The following is a 22,317-nucleotide window of genomic DNA, read 5'->3' on the forward strand; positions in this document are numbered from 1 at the left end:
TTCATTTATATCAACATAATTACTCATTTGTTACCCCACACTACTCAAAAAACAGACTTAGAAAACAATACCAGCACTAAACCAACAATATGATTACAGTATCAGTTTAATATTTTTGTCATCATTTTCACTTGGAGGGTATATCCCACTAGGCACATATAAATTATTGTGTTTTAAAGTTTTGAGATGGGGGGCACTTGGGTGGCTCAGTTTGTCGGGCGTGGGACTCTTGGTTTTGGCTCAGGTCACGATCCCAGGGTCATAGGATTGAGCCCCACATTGTGCTCTGTGTTGACAGTGCAGAACATGCTCGGGATTCTGTCTCCCTCTCCCATGCGTTCCCTCTCCCTCTTACTCTCTCTCTCTCTCAAAAATAAATAAAAAATAAACTTAAAAAAAAAAAAGTATCTTAGCAGGTGCCTGAGTGGCTCATTTGGTTAAACATCCAGCTCTTTATTTCAGCTCAGGTCATGATCTCACCATTTGTGAGATCAAGTTCCGAGTCTGGCTCTGTGCTGACAGCATGAGATTCGCTCTCTCTCTGAGATTTTCTCTCTCTCTCTCTCTTTCTGCCCCTCCCTCGCATGCATTTTCTCTCTCAAAATAAATAAACATTTAAAATATCTTGGAGTAGTTCATCTCTGTGTAGGTAAGCTGCCAAACACATACAGAGTTAGGTTCATTTGTTTTGAGTTACTTTCAAATTTAGTTACTTTCAAATTTACTATATTCAAAAATATAGTAATATTACACTGTATGTTAACTAACTAGAATTAAAAAAAAAAACTTTTAAAAACTCAGGCTTGTTTTTTAAAATTTAATTTTCTTTTATAGTTATGTGAAATGTTACAATGGTTCTAAAACAAATTCATAAAAGAAAGTATATTTAGAGAAGTCTAGTATTTACTATGCCTGTTGCTCCACTCTAGTCTTTCTTCTTTTTAAAAAAAAAAGAAATCATTTTTACGTTTATTTATTTTTGAGAGACAGAGAGAGACAGAGCACAAGTGGGGGAGAGGCAGAGAGAGAAGGAGACAGAATCCGAAGCAGGTTCCAGGCCCAGAGCTGTCAGCACAGAGCCCAACGCGGGGCTCGAACCCACAAGCCATGAGATCATGACCTGAGCTGAAGTCGGACGCTCAACCAACTGAGCCACCCAGGTGCCCCAAGTGTTTCTTCTTATAGGTAATCAAATTTTATGATTTATCCTTTTATTATTCCTTTTTAAATGCATATATAGGTGTATATATATTATATATAGACACATTTATATGTATTTATACATATAAACGTATATATTTTTTAAATATATATATAAAAATATAAGCAAATGTATATGTGTATATATCTTTTTAGGATAAATTATAACATACGAAAACATACTCTTCTCCACTTTGGTTTTTTCACTGAAAAACATATACTTGTGGGGCGCCTGGGTGGCTCAGTCGGTTAAGTGTTTGACTTCTGTTCATGTCATGATCTTGTGGTTTTGAGCCTGCATGATGCTCCGAGATGATAGTGCAGAGCAGAAACTGCTTGGGATTCTGTCTCTCCCTCTGTCTCTGCCCCTTCCCCACTCCTTCTTTCTCTCTCAAAAATAAACATGTATATAGATGTATATCTATCTATAAATATCTATAAATATAGATAGATATACATCTATATATAGATACAGATAGATATATAAACTTGCGATCACTCCATAGGAGTATATAGAGCTACTCTATGTTTCTTAATGATGTCTTTTGATTAACAGGAACTCCTAATTTTAATGAGATCTAACGAAATCTAATGCATTTTCTTTTCTACTTGGTACTCTTTCTACCCTTTTAATGAAAATGTAGCCTACTTCAAGGTCATGAAGATATGTTCCTATATTATCTTCTAGAACATTGCTGTCCAATGGGACTCTCTGTATGTTGGAAATTTTCTATATCTGCATATATAGGACATATGACTACTGAGCACTTGAAATGTGGCTAGTGAAACTGTGGGACTGAATTTTTAATGTTACTAAATTTAATTTGAGCTTCAGTTTAAATAGCCATATTCGATTAGTGGTTGCCATAGTTCCAGCAGCTTTCTTGTTTTAACATGCACATTAGAATCTTAATCCATCTGAAGTTGTATTTTTGTGTATGGTGTAATGTTGGAGCTGAGATTAATTTTTTTCCATGTAAAAATCCAGCTGAATTTTCTACATACACAGCACCACTTAATAAAAAGACCATACTTTTCTTGCTATTCTGTAGTGCCGCCTTTGTCATAAACCAAATGACTGTATAGTTGTACCTATTTCTAGACTTTCATTCTGTTTTAGTGGTGTAGTCCTATATTCTTGTGCCGATACCATTCTGTGTTGATACGCACTGGTATACAATAGTGTAAGTTTTTCTAGCTTTTTCTTTTGCCTCCTGATTAATTTAGTTATTTTCGGCCCTTTGCATTTCTATGTAAATTGTGAATCATCGTGTTAATTTCTACCCCAGAAAACTCTGCTCATATTTTAATTGGCGTTACATTGAATCTGTAGAAACTATAAGGCATATTCCCATTTTGACAAACTTTTACTTGGATTTTTATTTACTGTGTAAAAAATAAGGGATTTATTAACACAATGATAATATGTACATAAACATCTGGTCTACTAACATGATATATCTTTCTATTTATTTTTTTCTCTCACTGTTTATACGTGTTTATGTGTGTATATAGAGATATTTTTTTAGAGATATTTTTGTACAACTTCATTAAATATTTGATATTTTGATACAGTTTTAAATGGCATTTAAAAAATTTCATTTTATAATTGTTTTTGTTGTAGGTATATAGATATAAAACTAATTTTTGTATTATGTTTATATCCAGGGTCCTTGCTAAATTTTATTTTGAAATGTCACATTTTTTTATTATTTTATATTTTCTATAGACACTGTTTGCCATTTCCAATACTCTTAGTTTTATTTATTTATGTTTTAACTTTCTAATCATATTGTTTCCTTGTTTTATGGTTTGGTGGCATTGCTGAATTGAAGTGATAATAGTCTTGTCTTAATCCTGTCTCAGAGAGAAAGTTTTTTATATTTAATATGAGATACATTTTGTTCCAGAGGTCTTTTGTCAGGTTAAGGAAGCTTCCTTCCCTTTCTAATTTAACTAAGGGATTTTTAAAAAAATTATGAATGGGTATTAAATTTATCATATATTTTTCTGTTTAAGTGATATGATATCCTTTTATTTTATTCAAATCATGAATTATATTGGTTGATTTATTAATGATAAACCAATATTACATTCTTGGAATAAACCCTGGTTGGTTGTGATATATTATCCTTCTTTATATCACTGGATTTCGTTTCCCAGTATTTTGCTTAGAAGTTTAAAAATCTGTGTTTATGATAGAAATTGGTTTGTAATTTTCCATTCTTCTAATCTTTTTGTCAGGGTTTGGTATCAAGGCTATGCTGGCCTCTTATAGTAAGTGGAGAAGTTTTACCTCTTTTTCAATTCTTTGGAAAGTTTGTTTAAATCATTTTTTTCTCCCATAAATATTTGGGAGAATTCAGAATTAAGCCTTATTAGAGTTATTTTCATGAAAATGTTTTTAATTACAAATTCAGTATCTGCAGTAGGTTTAAAACTATACAAATTTTAAACTTCTAGTTGTATAGTTTTGCAAATTGTTTTTTTCAATAAATTTGTGCATTTATAATGTAATATATAGGCTTAAAGTTATTCATTATATTTCTCATTATTTTAATGTAGTAGGAACCATAATGGTTTTTTTTTTTACATTTCTCATTTTGTATTTTTGCTTTCTTTTTTTTGAAATAAAGTATGCCATAGCTGTATTGATTTTATTAGTATTTTTAATAATCTTTTTTTGACAGCCAGAAAATAAAAGACTTATTACCTTTATTTTTTATTTTTTTAATGTTTATTTATTTTTGAGAGAGAGAGAGAGAGAATGTGAGCAGGGGAGGGGCAGAGAGAGAGGGAGACACAGAATCCAAAGCCAACTCCTGGCTCTGAGATGTCAGCACAGAGCCCAATGCTGGGCTCAAACCTATGATCTGAGAGATCATGACCTGAGCTGAAGTTGGACACTTAACTGAATGAGCCACCCAGGTACGCTAAGACTTATTACCTTTATTTTATTTTATATTTTTAAGACTTATTACCTTTAAATGAGCAATAGCAAGACTGACAACTGAACTCTCAAAAAAAAAAAATTGGAAGCCAGAAGACAATGAAATGACATCTTTAAAGGGCTTAAAGAAAACATCTGCAAACTTAGAATTTTATGCTCAGCAAAAAATATTCTTCAAAAAGGAAAGTAAATGAAAATATTTTCAAATGAACCCAAACTGAGGAAATATATCCCAAGCAGATCTTCACTGAGGTAAATAGTAATTTTAGGTATACATAAAATATTTCTAAGTAGAAGCATGAGAAATATAGGAAGGAAGGGAATGAAGGGAGGGAGGGAACAAAGAAGGAAGCAATGGAGGTAAATATTTACTGAATATAACAAAACTAATGCATAGTAGGATTTAAAATATAAAACGAATTCAAGTATATGAGAACAATAATGTGTTCTTGTATCTAGAGAAAGGTAAATAGAATTAGTGGATTTAATAGAATTGAAATTTAATAGAATTAAAAGAATCTAAGGCCATTATATCATTCCAGAAGTCAAGGATGCATTTATATCTTCTAGGTTAATCCATTTAAAATATTAAAAGAATATGAGACCAGTAAGTTATTAATGGGGTCATAATAGGATAAAAATATACTTAATTAATCTATGAAAAGGCCAGAAAGGGGGAAAAAGACAAATAAGAACAGATGGCATTAAAAAAAAAAGTGGTAAAATGACAGATTTAAATGGAAGCATATCAGTAGTTACATTAAATGTAAACAGGCTAAACATTCCAATTAATGAAGATGGTCAGACTGGTTAGAAATTAAACAACCATATGTCATTTATCGGAGACATACCTTTATTAAAAGGATAAAGAAAGGTTGAGGGGCGCCTGGGTGGCTCAGTTGGGTAAGTGTCTGACTTTGGCTTAGGTCATGATCTCACAGTTTATGGGTTCAAGCCCCACGTTGGGCCCTGTGCTGACAGCTCAGAGCCTGGAGCCTGCTTCAGATTCTGTGTCACCCTCTCTCTCTGCACCTCCCCTGCTTGTACTCTGTCTCTCTCTGTCTCTCTCTCAAAAATAAATAATAAACATTTAAAAATTTTTTAAAAAGGTTGAAAGTAAAAGGATGGAAAGATTATACTACGCAAATACTTATCAAAAAGAAACTGTATACAGTATTTGCTATACAAATATCACTTATAGTAGACCTTAAGACAAGAAACATAATAGATATAAATAGGGACATTATATAATGAGAAGAGGGTCAGGAAGTTAAAATAATAATAAATTGCATCCTACACGTTTTAATAATAATTATTAGGTTATCTTGCCTTAGAACACCTGAGCAACTTGAGTGTTTACCAGGGGAAAATGTTGGGGTTTTCTCCTAAAAATCCTTTTGGTTTTTACAAGTATGTTGAAGCTCTGTAGCTTATTTCCTCTTAATTTTCCTATTTCCTCATAGTTGTGAAGTGAGATGTTAGAACTATCTCTATTTCTTTTAATCATCTACTCCACTGTATAGTTCCTAAACTCTGTATAGTTTCCACTCCAGAAACATCCGTTTGTGCTCTCAGCTTCTAATATTGTCTTATTCTTTCCATTGATGATTGTGATTAAAAATGTTGTCTTTTTAGGGGCTCCTGGGTGGCTTAGTTGGTTAAGCACTCCACTCTTGATTTTGGCTCAGGCCATGATCTCCTGAGTTTGAGCCCTGAGTTGGGCTCTGCACTGACATTGCAGAGCCTGCTTGAGATTCTCTCCCCTCTCTCTCTGCCCCTCCCCAGCTCCTGTGCTCGAGCTCTCTTTCCCTGAAAAGAAATAAACTTAAAAAAATGTTTATTTATTTATTTTGAGAGAGAGAGAGGAGAGAGAGAGGAGAGAGAAAGAGAGTGTGTGTGTGTATGTGCACAAAGAGAAGAGGTGGGGCAGAGAGAGAGGGGGAGAGAGAGAATCCCAAGCAGGTTCCAAGATGTCAGCACTGAGCCTTACTCCAGGCTTGATCCCACCAGCTGTGAGATCATGTCCTGAGTAGAAATCGAGAGTCTGGCGCTTAACCGACTGAGCAACCCAGGCACCCAAGAATATTGTCTTAACTTCTCTGCTGGATTTCCTGTAATTGTTGTAGGTCATGAATTATTATCTGAGACATAATTCTCTTGGGTTCCTATTTCTAGCCATAGTTGGGTCTATTTTGGAAAATATTTAAAATAGTCCATCCGATCCAATAACGAATTGCAAGTTGTCAACTGAGCCTTATTGTCTCAAGTCCCCAACTTAGTACCTACAAATAACATAGACACCCAGCAGGTTAATAACAGACCTAGTATTTTCATTCCTACTCTTTTGATTTGAAAAATGTCATATAATAAAGAAAAAGATTTTACATTTGGCTTCTTCTCTTAAAAAGAAGGACATATTCTACATCTCCATCGAAGCCCTAAAGGATACCTTCCTAAGGTTAACGGCAGCCTGAGTAAGATAGTTAGTAATTAAGGTGTTTAAGATGAAATGCATCTCCCAAACACCTATTCTCTACCACCAAAGATTAAAGTATTGGGAAGATCTTAGCCATGCTGTCTGCATTTCGGTGCATTGTGAATCACAGTTAGTGATCTCTGATGCCTCTCAACTTTTATTCAACTAAAAATTAAATAGGTTTGAATTGTCACGATGCTCCTTGTGGCTCTGTGGAAAGGAACTTTTATTTTTATTTATTTATTTATTTATTTATTTATTTATTTATTTATTTATTTCTACAATGCAGGGCTTGAACTCATGACTCCGAGTTCAAGACCTGAGCTGAGATCAAGAGTCAGATGCTTAACCTGCTGAGCCACACATGTACCCCCAAAGGACCTTTTAATTTTGAGAGCATAAGCATTATCCTTTGCCTCTTACATTGTGTGCTTCAAAATCTATGACTCTTGGGTTCACAAATAGTTTATTCGTACTCATTTTTACCACCAATCAAGAAGATTTACTGTGTGTGTAATAAATGATGAGTTGGAAGTAGTTTATGTTCATATTTGTAGTTATGATATTCTGTATTCTATTTAGGTGAGCAAAGGGATAAATAATGAAAATTTAATCTATAGTTTAGATATATTTCAACTGCCATCTGCCTGATTCAGTTTTGCCTCTTCTCTGAAGTATGCTATCCATTTTCATTCTATAATGCATTTATAAATTAATCAATATTTTATCTATTGTTCTCTTGAAATGTCCTACTGTAAGTGTTCCCTAGAGTGTTTGATCAAATTTACTTTGAACTTTTTTCTCCTTTTTGTCTATATAATGACTGAATAGTCTCCTATTCAAAAGTTTACTGGGGGGGGTATTTTTTCATTATTTATTTATTTATTTATTTAATATTTGTTTATATTTTGAGAGAGAAAGAGAGAGAGAGGGAGGGGCAGAGGGAGAGAGAGAGAGAGAGAGAGAGAGAGAGAGAGAGAATCCCAAGCAGGCTCTGTGCTGGCAGCACAGAACCGGACACGGGGCTCAATCTCATGAACTGAATCGTGAGATCATGAAACTTGGGGGGTTTTAGAAAACCAAGACAAGAAACTTAAATCAATTTTTGTGTTGGAAGATTTTGTTTTCTGTTTATAATGTCAGTAGAGTTTGTTTTACATCTAAAATAATACGAAAATTTTACACAGAAACTGTAAATCCCCAGAATCCCCCAAGGTATTAAGTAATCTAAATTTAGATAAGCAACTATATGCAGTTAAGGAAATGGAATAATTTCCATTTCCCCCATTGTCGTTTAAGGTTTTTATCAAGTACCTCAAGATAATTTAATCAGGATAAAAAACAAAAGACCAGTATCCACATTGATCTAAACACCTTAAAATTTTATAGTGATAAACATAATGTATCTGGCTTTATTTTTATCAATTTTATTAAAGTATAGTTAACTAATATAGACTGCATCCATTTAGAGTATATGATTCAGTGAATTTTGATGATTGTATACAGTCTTGAAATCACCAGGAAGATCCAGAATATTTCCATCACCCTCAAAAGATTCCTTTTGTCCCTTTGCATTCATTCCCCTCCCTCTGTCCCAGGCCCCAAAGAACAACTGATCTCCTTTCTCTCACTATAGATTAATTCTATTTGGAATTGTATGGAATTGTTCAATGTGGGCTTTTTGTATCAGCCTTCTTTCACTCAGCATAATGAGTTTGAGATTGATTTATGTTGTTGTGTATATTCAGTAGTTCATTCCTTTCCATTGTTGAGTAGTATTTTCCATTGTATGGGTATATCACATTATTATCCACTTACCTGTTGATGGATCTTTGAGCTGTTTCCAATTTTTGGCTACTGTGAATAAGAGTTCTGTGTATGTTTGTGTGCAAGTCCTTGTATGAATATACGTTGTTTCTCTTTTATTTCTGTACTACTTGTGAGTACATTGATTGGGTTCTGTAGTGGATGTATGTTTTAAGGAACTGACAAACTGTTTAGCAAAGTATTTGCACCATTTTACATGTTCACTAGCAATGTATGGGAGTTTCAGTTGTTCCATAGCCTCACAAACATTTAATATTGTCAGTCTTTAATATTATCCATTTTAATGGGGGTGAACCATTATCTCATTGTGGCTTCAATTTGCATTTCCCTGAAGACTAATCATGTTGAGTGTTTTTTTAATGTGCTTCTATTTGTATGTTATCACTTATGGAGTGTGTTCAAATTGTTTGCACTTTTTAATTGGTTTGGATGTCTCATTATCATCGTGTTGTAAAAATCTATGTACAAGTCCTATATCAGATGTATCTATAGCAGACATTTTCTTCTGTTCTGTGGCTTGCCCATTCCTTTTAACAGTGTCTTTTGAAGAACAAAGTTTTAAATTTTGATGAGGGTAAATTATTTTTTTGTTTTATGTCTTTTGTATTATGTTTGAGAAGCTTTGCTTACCCCAGGTTATAGAATTTTCTCTCACGTTTTCTTCTTGAAGTTTTATAGTTTTAGCTTTTAAATTTAGTTCTGTGATCCACTCAAGTTAGTTTTTTTGTGAATGGTATAAGGTAAGTATCTAGGTTTATTTTTCTCTATTCGAATATCCAATATACCATTTGTTGAAAACACCTACTTTTTTCATTGAATTATCTTGGCTCCTTTGTAAAAAAGTAAGATAAAATCAATGCACCTCATCTGGAACTCCATTTCATTCCTTTGATCTGTATATCTATCCTTTCACCAATAATAGATTATCTTTATATTGTAGTTTTAAAGTTTGGAAGATTTCTTGGGATTTTCCATATAAACAGTCATATGATCTGAAAAAAGAGTCAATCTCTTTCTTCCAAACTTACATTTAATATTTTTTCTTGCTTTATCACAATGGCAAAGACTTACAGCACAATATTGAATAGAAATGTTGAGAGCAGGCATCCTTGCTTTATTTCCAATTGTAGGGGGCAAGTGTTCAATATTTCACACAAGTATTATGGTAGCCAAAGATTTTTCATAAATGCTTTATCTAATTGAGGAAGTTCCTTTCTATTCCTGGTTTGCTCAGAATTTTATCATGAGTAGTTGTTGAATTTTGTCAAATTCTTTTTTTTTTATCTGTTGAATATAAGGTTTTCTCTTTATCCTACTAGTTGGTGAATTACCTTGATTGATTATTTATTTATTTAAAAATTTTTTTTAAGTTTACTTATTTTGGAGAGAGAGAGCACAAGCAGGAGAGGGGCAGAGAGAGAGAGGGAGACACAGAAACTGGAGGCTCCAGGCTCTGAGCTGTCAGCACAGAACCCTATGCAGGGCTTGAACCCACAAGCTGTGAGATCATGACCTGAGCCAAAGTTGGACACTTAACAGACTGAGCCACCCAGGTGCCCCTGTTTTTTTTTTTTTTTGATGTTTATTTATTTTTGAGACAGAGAGAAAGAGAGATCACAAACGGGGAAGGGGCCAAGAGAGAGGGAGACACAGAATCCAAAGCAGGCTCCAGGCTCTGAGCTGTCAGCACAGAGCCTGATGCGGGCTTGAACCCACCAGCTGTGAGACCATGAGCCGAAGTTGGATGATTAACCAACTGAGCCACCCAGACACCCCTACATTGATTGATTTTTGAATGTTGGAACAACATTCCATTTCTTGAGTAAATACCACTTAGATATGATTATTATCTTTTTATATGTTGCTGGATTCAACTTGTTAATGTTTTACATCTAATGTAATATTTTTACATCTGTGTTCATGCAAGATATTTGTATGTAATTTTCTCATCTTTTTTTCTTTTCCATCCTTCCCTCCCTTTCTTTCTTTGCCTCCCTTTCTTTCTTTCTTTCTTTCTTTCTTTCTTTCTTTCTTTCTTTCTTTCTTTCTTTCTTTCTTTCTTGTCTTTGTCAAGTTTTGGTATTATCTGACCCAGTAAGATGACTTAGGAGGTGTTCATTCCTTCTGTTTTCTGAAAGGTGTGTAATACTGTAATAATTTCTTCTTTGAATGAAGCCTCTTGTAGTTGGAGTTTTCTTTTTGGGAAGTTTGAGAATGAATTCAGTTTCTTTAATGGATTTTTCAGTTAAAAATGGAAACACTTGGGACTCCTGTGTGTCTCAGTTGGTTAAGCGTGGGACTCTATTTCTGCTCAGATCACAATCTCACTGCTCGGTTCATGAGTTCCAGGCCTGTGTCGGACTCTGTGCTGACAGTGAAGAGCCTGCTTGTGATTCCCTCTCTCCCTGTCTCTCTCTGCCCCTCTGTCATTCATGTGCATGAAATTCTCTCTCTCAAAATAAATAAATAAACTTAAAAATATTTTTAAAAAGGAAACACTACCTTTTTGTGTTTCATCTTTTGTTAATCTTGTTAAGTTGTATTTTTCAGAGAATAAAAATCATTTGAAATGAAATACCCATTTTATTTAATTTTTCACATTTGTTGGCACAAAGTTAATATTCTCTCATCTTTCAATGTGTGTTTAATCTGTAGTGATAGCAATTGTTTCATTCCTGATATTGGTGATTTGTGTTTTGTTTCTTTTTTTCTTGATTAGTCTAGCTAAGAACTTATTAATTTTGTTCATCTTTTCAAAGAGCTAGTTTTTGGCTTTGTTGACATATTCTCTATTGTTTTTCTTTTTTTCTTGATTTATGCTTTTATCTTTGTTATTTGCTTTCTTCTAGGACTTTGTATTTACTTTTCTCTGTGTATATAACTGATTTTAGATTTTTTCCCCTAATATAAAAAATTAAAGGTATAAATTTCTCTGTAAGAACTGTTTATCTGCATTAAACAAATAATTTTGATATGTTGTAGTTTTATTTTATTCATGTGAAAATGTGTCCTAATTTCTTTTATGATTTATTTTTTCACCCTTGATTACTCAGGAATGTGCTCAAACTTATAAATATTTTCATTTTTCTAGATGTCCTAGTGGTTTTGATTTCTATTTAATTCTGTTGTGGTCAGAGAAGATACTCTGCATGATTTCAGTCTTTTAAAATTGATTGAGGCTTATTTTGTGGCCCAGCATTCAGTCTGTGTTGGTGGATGTACCAAGTGCACTTGAAAAAAATGTACGTATGGGCATCTGGCTGGCTCAGTCAGTTGAGTGTCCGACTTCAGCCCAGGTCATGATCTCACAGTTCTTGGGTTCAAGCCCCAAATTGGGCTGTGCACTGACAGCATGGAGCCTCTGTCTTCCTCTCTCTCTGCTCCTCCTCCACTCACACTCTCTCAAAAATGAATAAACATTAAAAAAAGAAAAAAAATATGTATATTCTAACGTTTTCGAGTGTAATGATTTATAAACATAAAAAATCATTATTCAGATTGTCTTTAATGTTTTTTCCCCCTAGTTCTATCAGTGGCTCAGGGAGCAGTGTTAAAATATTTATTATTATTTTTCTCCCTTTAATTGTGACCCATTTTTGCTTCATGCATTTTTGAGGCTCTTTATAAGGCATGTGTATATATACACATTGATAATCATTAAAAACTTCTTGATTTATTGATCCCTTTACCATTATGAAATATCTCTCTCTTGCTGATAATATTCTTTTTTTCTTCTTTGAAGCATATTTTATCTGATACTAAAGTGGCCATTCCAGTCTCATATTTAGTGTTTGCATGGAATATCCCTTTTTGCCCATTTACTTTCCGTTTGTTTAAATTTAAAGTGTGCCCTTGTCAGAGTGCCTGGTTGGCTCAGTCGGTGGGGTGTGTGACTCCTGATCTCCATGTTGTAAATTCTAGCCTCATGTTGGGTGTAGAGATTACTTAAAAATAATAAAATCTTAACTAGCTAACAGATACATGAAAATATGCTCAACATCACTCATCAACAGGGAAATACAAATCAAAACTATAATGAGATACCACCTCACACCTGTTAGAATGGCTAAACTAAACAACACAGGAAACAACAGATGTTGGTGACAATGCAGAGAAAGGGGAATCCTCTTACACTGTTGGTGGGCACGGAAACTGTACAGCCACTCTGGAAAACAGTATGAAGGTTCCTCAAAAGGTTAAAAATAAAAATAACCTATAAACATAAAAAAGAGAGGGTGTGCCTGAGTTGCTCAGTTGGTTAAGCATCTGACTTCAGCTCAGGTCATGATCTCACAGTTCGTGGGTTCGAGCCCCACTTTGGGCTCTCTGCTGTCAGTGCGGAGCCTGCTTTGAATCCTCGGTCTCCCTCTCTCTCTCTGCCCCTCTTCCGCTTGCATGCACACTTGCTCTCTCAAAAATAAATAAACATTAAAAACAAATAAATAAGTAATAATAGAACTACCCTATGACCCAGCAATTGCACTAGGTATTCACCCAAAGAATACAAAACTACTGAATCAAAGGGGCACATGCACCCCAATGTTTATAGCAGCATCATAAACAAAAGCCAAATTATGGAAAGAGCCCAAATGTCCATTAACTGATGAATGGATGAAAAAGATGTGGTATATATACACAATGGAATATTATTCAACCATAGAAAAGAATGAAATCTTGCCATTTGCAGCAATGTGGATGAAGTTAGCGTGTATTATGCTAAGCAAAATAAGTCAGAGAAAGACAAATACCATATGATTTCACTCATAGGTGGAATTTAAGAAACAAAACATAGATGAACACAGGGAAAAAAGGGAGAGAGAGGCAAACAGACTCTTAACTATAAAGAACAAACTGAGGGTTGCTTGAGGGTGGGGAGATGGGCTAAATGGGTGATAGGTATTAAGGAGGCACTTGTGATGAGCACTGGGTGTTCTATATAGGTGATGAATCACTAAATTCTACTCCTGAAACTAATATTATACTGGATGTTAACTAATTAGAATTTAAATAAAAACTTAAAACATTTTAAAAAAATTAAATAGCTAAAGTATGCCCTTGTAGAAAGACTATTTTTGGATCTTGTTCCTTTATCCATTTTGCTCATCTCTGTCTTTTAATTGAAGGGGTTAGTCCAATAACATTAGTGTAATTATTGATATGTTTGAATTTGTGTTCTCTAACATATCATTTGTCTTTTATTTGTCCCCTCTTATTTATTGCTCTGTTCCCCCTTATCTGTTGCCTTTTGAATCCTTGAATATTCTTTAGAATATCCTTTCATTTTTAGATCTGTATCTACTTTCATTTTTTAGTGGTTGCTGTGAGAATTATAGCATACCTCTTAACTTTCCCCAGTGTAGTCACAGTTACTAGTATATCATTTCATAAGATATAGAAACTTTGCAACCGTGATAGACCATTCAGATCTTCCTATGCTATTGCTTATGTTATAGGTTTTGTTTGTATTAAATATCATACAATATTAACTCCATAAGACAAAGTTATAATTTTTCATTAAACATTCATTATATATTTTAAAGAAACTAAGGGGGAAAAAGTCATTTCTGTTTATATGGACATTTACCATATTCAGTGCTATTAATTTTTTCCTAAAGAACTGAGTGGCCCCATAGGATCTTTTCACTTGGACCCAAAAAACTTCAGTTAGCACTTCTTGTAATGCATATCTCTTGAAGCGATTTCTCTTCCTTTCCCTGTATCTGAAAATGTACTTATTTATCATGTATTTTTGAATGATATAGAATTCTGAGCTGGTTTTGTTCTTATAGCATTTCAAAGATTTTATTCTATTTTCTTCCAGCCAGCCTCCATGATTTTTTTTAATGTTTATTTTTGAGAGAGAGAGAGAGACAGAGAGACAGAGGGTGAGTGGGGGAGGGGCAAAGGGAGAGGGAGACACAGAATCCGAAGCAGGCTCCAGGCTCTGAGCTGTCAGCACAGAGCCCTGATGCAGGGCTCAAACCCACCAGCTGTGAGATCATGCCCTGAGCTGAAGTCAAACACCTGACTGACTGAGCCACCCAGGAGCCCCTCTTTTTTTTTTTTTTTTTTTTTACACTTATTTCTTTATTTTGAGAGAAAGAGAGGAAGTGCACATGAGCAGAGGAGGGGCAGAGAGAAAGGGGAGAGAGGCTCTGTGCTTATAGCGCAGAGCCCAAGGTAGGGCTCGGTCCCACAAACCTTGAGATCATGACCCAGGTAGAGAACTAGAATTGGAGGCTTAACTGATGGAACCAGCCTGGAGCGCCTAGCCTCCATGATTTCTGATGAGAAGTCTATAGCTATTCAAGTCATTGTTCCCTTTTTGTAATATGGTTGTTGTTTCTCCTTTTGGGGAGTGAGGGGCACTGATTTTTCAAGGTTTTTTACTTATCTTTGGTTTAGAAGTTTGACTCTGAACTTTTAACGTACTTTTCATATTTATCCTGTTTGAGATTGGCTGAGCTTACTGAATCTGTAAATTTATGTTTTTCATCAAATTTGGAAAAAATTTCGTTCTTATCTCCTCAAATATTTTTTGGTTCTCTTCTCTCTCTCTCCTCTCTGGACTCCAACTACCTACATATGAGACTTTTTGATATTGTCTGGTTTCATCATCTGGGTTAAAGTTTGTTCTTTTAATAATATTCATTCTTCCTATTCCTATATTGTCCCAAAGGTGTCTGAGACTTTGTTTATTTTATTTCAATTCTTTTTCTCTCTCTTAATTCATATTTGATCATTTCTATTGCTCTATTTTCAGGTTCACTGAGTTTTACCTTTGTTATTTCCATTCTTCTATTAGGCTCACCCAGTGAATTTTTAGTAGTAAATTTTCCACTTGGCTCTTTTTTATATTTTCTATTTCTCTGCTAAGATGTACTTTCTTCCCATTCATTGCCAGCATGTTTTCCTTTACCTTATTACATATAGTAGCTACTTTAAAGTCCTGGTCTACTAGCTCCATTATGTGCATCATCTCAGGTTTGGCCTCTAAATGATCTTTACCCTTGAGAATGCATAATTTTGAGAATTCCTTATTTTTTTTTCATGTTTATTTATTTAGAGAGAGAGAAAGAGCAAGTAGGGGAGGGGCAGAGAGAGGAGTACAGAGGATCCATCTAAAACAGGCTCTGTGTTCAGAGCAGAAGCCCAACATGGAGTTTAAACTCATGAACCCTGAGATCATGACTTGAGCCAAAGTCAGATGCTCAACTAATTGACTGAGCCACCCAGGTGCCCCTCCTTCTTCCTTATATGCTAAGAAATTTTGAATTGTGTCCTGGGTACTATAAATATTTTCTTGTAGAGACTGCATTCTGTTATATTCCTCTGAAGGGTGTTAATGTTTTAGTTTTAGTAGAGGATAAACTTTGTTGGACTAAAAATATAATTTCTCTCTTGCTTATGATAGGCAATCATTCAAATTTTAGTTTAATTTGTTTAGCTTTAGCCTTAGCTTTCTATATATGTGGTTCAGGGATCTGTAGAGATGTGGGAAGAATTCAAGTACAGAATTTAAAGATTCCTTTTTTTGGACTTCTTTACTCAAATATCCTTCCCCTCCACCACCCTGCTTGCTAGTCGCTACTGGCTTCTTCCTCTTGTTCCTCATGCATGAGAAGCTGAGGGCTATCTATTGGAGCTTTAGCTTCCTCGCGCTATGCCATAACCATGACCTGTCTTCATGCCAAAGCAACAAAAACAGGAAACTCACTCCATCCATGCTAATCCCTTTCTCCAAATTTTGACTCCGTTCTACTTCCCCTCAAATCTGCCTACTTTTGCTTATTCTCAAGAGCTCTCAAAGAATTGCTTTATGAATTTGTCTCTGAAAGACCTGTTGTGAGCTTACATAGCTATACTAGATTCAGCTAAATCTCACATTTATCTAAGAATTAAATATATTAATTTCTTAATCTTTGGCTAAAGAGTGAGATATCAAGAAATATCTGTTCTTAAAGGAACAAGATTTAACCCTGTTGGATATAGGGTAAATATGATATAAAATACTGTGATGAAACCAGTCCATTTAAGTAAAATAAATTTAAAGAAGTAAGTTGACTTTTTCAGTGAGCATTTAGGTACTTATGCGAGTCATATGAAATACATTATAATATGAGACCTTTCTATTAAGGAAAATGAAATATTGCTGTGAACATGATTCTGTGTTTCTTTACTACATTATGAACTAAGATTTTTGGAGACAAATCAGAAGTAAATGAATTGGCTTGTTTACATTGACTGAGAGTATAAATTGGCACAAAAATTTGGGGAGGCAGTGTGGCCTGTCTAACTAAAAATTAAATGTGCATCCTTTCAACTAAGCACATCTCAGAATAAACACAGAGGCATTTACATGCACATACTTTCAGAGTGCACCTAAATATTCAATCATGGAGTAAAAATAAATTATGAAATATCCATACCATTCATATTATGTAGCTGTTACTAAGAATGAAACAGAATTATAGGCACTGACATGGAAGGATATCCATCATATATGTTAAGTAAAAATAAAAAAGTGAAGTTTCATGATAGTGCATAGAATACAGTTACATTTTGGTAAAATATATATGTGCATATTTACATGTGTATAAGTAAAATCCTGGAGTGACATACAATTATCTGTTAGAAGTGTAATCTTTTGGAGAAAGGGATTTGAAAGGACTTTCCCCTTTTTTTTTTGCTTTTTACAATTCTGGATGAATTAAATTTTGTACAAGGACACATATTATTGAACCTAAATTAAACAAATAGAAGACCAATAAAAAAAATAAAAATAAGTCATCTAGGAAGTATCACCAAAATTTATGTCTTGTAAAAAACCTAAAATATATGGATATATTGTATTCACTTATTCAAAACACACATATGTGTGTAATAGCAACTTTTTTTTTTTTTACAGCAGTATAAGCTATACTTTTACTGGTTAATGGTACCTATATGATTTTTCCTTCATTAGTTACTTCTAAGAATATGTAGAACACCAAGTACCCTTTGCCTTGGGTAGGTGTTCTGTGCAATTTTGTAAGTATTTCAGGAAGGGTCATATATATAGAAATGAGGAGTATCGCTGTAGTAGAAGAGTAAGGCCAGTACAGGAAGCAACTATTAAATTTTTTAAATGTTTATTTTTGAGAGAGAGAGAGAGAGAGAGTGCAAACAGGGGAAGGACGGAGAGAGAGGGAGAGACAGAATCTGAAGCAGGCTCCAGGCACTGAGCTGTCAGCTCAGAGTCCCATGCGGGGCTCAAACTCATGAGCTGGGAGATCATGACCTGAGCCAAAGTTGGACGGTTAACTGACTGAGCCACCCAGGCACCCCAGAAAGCAACTATTAAAGGGTAAAGGATAACTCTGCCACTTTACCCAGTGTCTACATTCATTCAGAAAATATTTATTCATTAGTAATTTAAAATTTTTCAGCCCAGACCCTTCTGCTGAGTTCTGAACTCTTGTATCTGATTGCCTAACATCTCTGCTTGGCTTTCTCACAGGCAATTCACCCATGTCTAAAATTGAACCCTTGATTTGTAGACCTGCTCAGACCATCTCTTCCCAAAGCCTTTTTAGAATCTGATTCCGCTGTCCACTCAGTTCTTCATGCCAGAAGCTGGGGAGTCAGTTCTTGACAGCTCCCTCTCTAGAGGGTAGCTTGTCGTTTCTCTTTAATTAATCAGTCCTACAAATTCTACCTCTGAAACTCAGTTTACAGGTGTCCATCTTCAACTGACAGCCATTATCTTGGTCTACATCACCATCTTACCTCCCCTGGATGCATGTAATAGCCTTCTAACTGGTTTTCCTGCACCCTTACCCGGACCCCTGCTCACTATAGATCGTTCTCCATATAGCAATTATGGTAATGTTTTTAAATATATGCAGTGGGTCATCTTATGCACCTGATTGAAACCTAAAATAGTGTACTACCTTGGAATAAATGAAATAAAATCCAAACCCTTCATGGTAACATACAAGACTATAAGATCCCACCCTGGTGGTTTCCCATCCATCTTATACCACTCTTCCATTGCTTCCTATGCTTCAACCATAATCTTCAGGTGTGACTCACTTTTTCTACTCTAGTGTTTTCACACTTGCTGTTCCCCCAGCAGGAAATGCTGTCCCTTCTAGTCTTTGCATGGCTGGCCTCTTCTCATCCTTCTGGTCACAATTTTTTTTTTTAATTTTTTAATGTTTATTTATTTTTGAGAGTGAGAGACAGAGACAGAGTGTGCGTGGGGGAGGGGCAGAGAGAGAGGGAGACACAGAATCTGAAGAAGGCTCCAGGCTCCGAGCTGTCAGCACAGAGCCAGACGCGGGGCTCGAACTCACAAACTGTGAGATCATGACCTGAGCCAAAGTTGGACGCTTAACGGACTAAGCCACCCAGGCGCCCCTGTGGTCACAATTTTTAAATGTTACCTCCTCAGAAAGGCCTTTCCTGATATCCATATCTTAGTATATTTCCTTCAGGTATCCTTTATCATAATTTCTTGATTGTTTCTTTTATGTCTTTTTCACTTTTTGCCTATTTGTTTATCATCCTCTTCCCTTATTGCACTACTCCATGATCAGTATCATGTCTATTTCTTTTGCAATGGTTCCTCCAGCATCCAGAAGAGTGTCTGACACATAATAGTCATTCAATCAATATTTGTAGCATGAATGAGTAAACTCTGTCCCTTAAGCATGTTGAACTGGGAAGATATGTACACACCTAGCTCTAATTTAATATATAAATTAAAACTATACATGAGAGGTACCAGGAGAGTGCTACACAGGTTAAATATCTACTTCAGTCCTTGTCACAAGGTTAATGTTCAATAAATGTTGAATGAATGAAAAATTCCCCAGCATCTGAAAGTGGACATGTTTTCTTTTAATAAAAATAAATGGGGTGCCTGGGTGACTCAGTCCATTGGGCATCTGATTTTTTATTTTAGCTTAGGTCATGATCCCAGGGTTCTGGGATCGAGCCCTGTGTGTGAGCCCTGAGCGTGGAGCCTGCTTAAGATTCTCTCTCTCCCCCTGTGCCCCTCTCCCCCTCTTATGCACACACACTCTCTCTCTAAAATAATTTTTTAAAGTTATAAAAAAATGAAGGGACACCTGGGTGGCTCAGTTGGTTAAGCATCCGACTCTTGAATTAGGCTTAGGTCATGATCTCACAGTTCATGAGTTTGAGCCCTGCATTTGGCTCTACACTAACAGCATGGATTCTCCTCTCTCTCTCTCTCTGCCCATCTCTCAGTCTCAGTCTGTCTCTCTCAAAATAAATAAATGAACTTAAAAAAGAATACAGTGAGTTTGTTTTGTTCTGACTTCTGCAATTAAAATTCTTACACCCTAATTTGGGGCACCTGAGTGGCCCAGTGGGTTGGGCATCTGACGCTTGATTTTGGGTCAGGTCATGATCCCAGGGTCATGAGATAAAGCTTCATGTCAAGCTCTGCACTGAGCATGGAGCCTGCTTAGGGTTCTCTCTCTCTGTCTCTCTCTCTCTCTGTCTCTCTCTCTCTGCCCCCCTCTGCTCCTCTCCCCAGCTTGCTTGCACATGCTCTCTCCCAACTCTGTCTAAAAAACAAAACAAAACAAACAATTCTTACACCCTAACTGAAAGCATTTTTTTCTTTACAAATTCTGAGATTTAAAAATTTTAAAAAGAATAGACATAAGCTAAAAATAAATGGAAATACAATGCACATATTTCTCAAGGGTTAGGTTCCAAAATAAATATGTATGGTGAATATTATTTTTAGGTAATAGTAAGCTTGAAAATCACATACATTTTAACAAGTAAAATTTTCCTGGTTGTATTGGTACCACCTTACAAAGAAATTCTCATGGATGCTAAAACTTGAGAGCCGCTAAACTTATGTAAATCAGGGAAGAAAAGAAATGTCTATATCTAGACATTCAAATTTTTCTGCCTTTAAGATAAATGATGAATGAGGGTTTGTTGGAGAATTACAAAGCTTCTGCTTGCCTACAGGGTTTACTCCAAACACTTTTAACGTTGACTCAATAATCTTGATGTATATTGAAATATTTCTTTAATGAGATTGGCACATACTAGATTATGAATGCTTGATGAATTTGAATTTAAATCTTGCTTAATTAGACCAACATACAAGAGTTTTGGAATACTTATATGGAGAAAAATGTGGCTTATTATTTCCTGCATTTCCAAGTTGGCATTTCCTGTTTACTACCATTGAATCCCTTCATAATTTTTTTTCAAAATATATTGGCCCATGGGGAAGTAAGATTAGGAAATGATTAATGATAATTTTCTGGGCTTGTCTGAAACCTACAATTGCCAAGTTCTCAGAATTATAACTGGCTTTTTCATCCAGAGATGCAGTATTCATCCTTGTACCCAGGAAATCACAGCCTGACTTTATTAGGATGGTTGCTACTTTCTTAACATATCATTATTGACCCTTGGAAAGAATGACTTTTTGTAATTTGAAAATCTCCTTTATTTCTCAACTTCTGCTAGCTTAAGGAGCACTAAATCCACATATCCTAGGAGGAATAGCTGTGCAATATATCCTATGTATATATTGATTTATGAACCAATGAATGTTTCATATACAGCTGAGATTTTAAATGAGCTTATGATAATTGGATCAAAAAAATACTAGTCCAGCTTAAGAATACCATAGATAACTAATCATGGGAAGCTACGATGAAATTTTAATTGTAAAGGATATTGAAAATCCTAGGGTGACAACTCTGTTATAATAGATGTAACACTGAATTGGAAAGAGAGAAAGTGAGATTTTTACTGAGATCTGCTTGAAATCAACTCTGTATTTCTAGTAAATTATTGAACCATTCTATGCCTCAGTTCTATATCTTTGTTGAAGTTACCACTCCATCGCCTTTGGTTCAATGGATTTGTTAGAGAATTGTCCAATAGAGTTAAATAAAGAAAAGTCACAGGTAAAGTGTTGATTGATTGGGAAGTTTTGTGTATATTTTTTCCTATTCAGTGCTGAAAAGCTGAAGTTGGCATCAACCAACTTCAGGTTGTAGATGCATCAAGTTAAATGATTTTAAGATTTTTGAGACTATTATTTCGGAGGTGCTGTATGAATAGAAGCAGTACTACATTTTCCTTCTCTCTACCTAATTCTGTCAGTTAGGTAGAGTATATACTTTTTGCTTGTGATATTAAAAAAGAGAGAGAATGCAGAAGCTTGGATTTTCCAATTCTTTTTTGACTCGTCCTTCCTTTCTCCTCAGGTTATTTGGATAATTTCATGAGACTTCTATCCCTATGCTGCCCCCTTCTTTTTTTTTTTTTTTTTTTTTTTGCTAATAATCACTAGGAATTTATATACTGATTTTTTACATGCTTCATCTCAATCAACATTTGTAGTAAGTACTATGTTTTCCATATATTACTAAGCTGAGTTTTAGGGAAATTAAACAACTTTTCCAAGGACACATAATTAGTAAACGGTAGAGCTAGATCTTGAATCACAGAGTCTGGTTTTACTTCAAGCAGGAGTGCTAGAAGGCGGCCCTGCCTAGGTGCATGATCTCAGCATATAATGTGATTAAAAACCTTGAAGTGGGCGGTGGGTCTGTAATTGCTAGTGGAATTTAATCCTAGATCCTACTACCTAAAAGTAAAAAAATTCTGAGGTTACCACAAAATTCAAGAATCTATAAGTCTTTTCTAAATAACTTTAATAAAAGGAGCTTTGATAAAGTTTTTTTTAGATAACCTTAATTCTCATCAAAATGCTTTAAAGGATCTTTTAATGTTCACAGAAATACAGTACATCCTAACTTAGCTAATTTAGAGGATTTATATTTTATCCACCTTATAACGTGTTGTGTACACA

General features: G+C 34.9%; 1 protein-coding gene across 5 annotated transcripts in view; it reads left to right on the forward strand.

Annotated features, from left to right (window-relative positions):
• LOC102955497 (protocadherin alpha-C2) overlaps positions 1–22,317 on the forward strand; it is a 128,216-nt gene that overhangs the window by 50,154 nt on the left and 55,745 nt on the right. Inside the window, exon 2 of one of the 5 annotated variants that reach the window (XM_042985444.1) lies at positions 4,173–4,356. The exons of the other annotated variants lie outside the window; for them this stretch is intronic. Within the exon in view, the coding sequence (XP_042841378.1) occupies positions 4,173–4,187 (15 nt within the window). The 3' untranslated portion in view covers positions 4,188–4,356. Of the gene's footprint in view, positions 1–4,172; positions 4,357–22,317 lie in introns of those variants that run through there. 5 annotated transcript variants of the gene reach the window in all.

Source organism: Panthera tigris, chromosome A1 (assembly GCF_018350195.1).
Source record: "Panthera tigris isolate Pti1 chromosome A1, P.tigris_Pti1_mat1.1, whole genome shotgun sequence".
Classification (NCBI taxonomy): domain Eukaryota; kingdom Metazoa; phylum Chordata; class Mammalia; order Carnivora; family Felidae; genus Panthera; species Panthera tigris.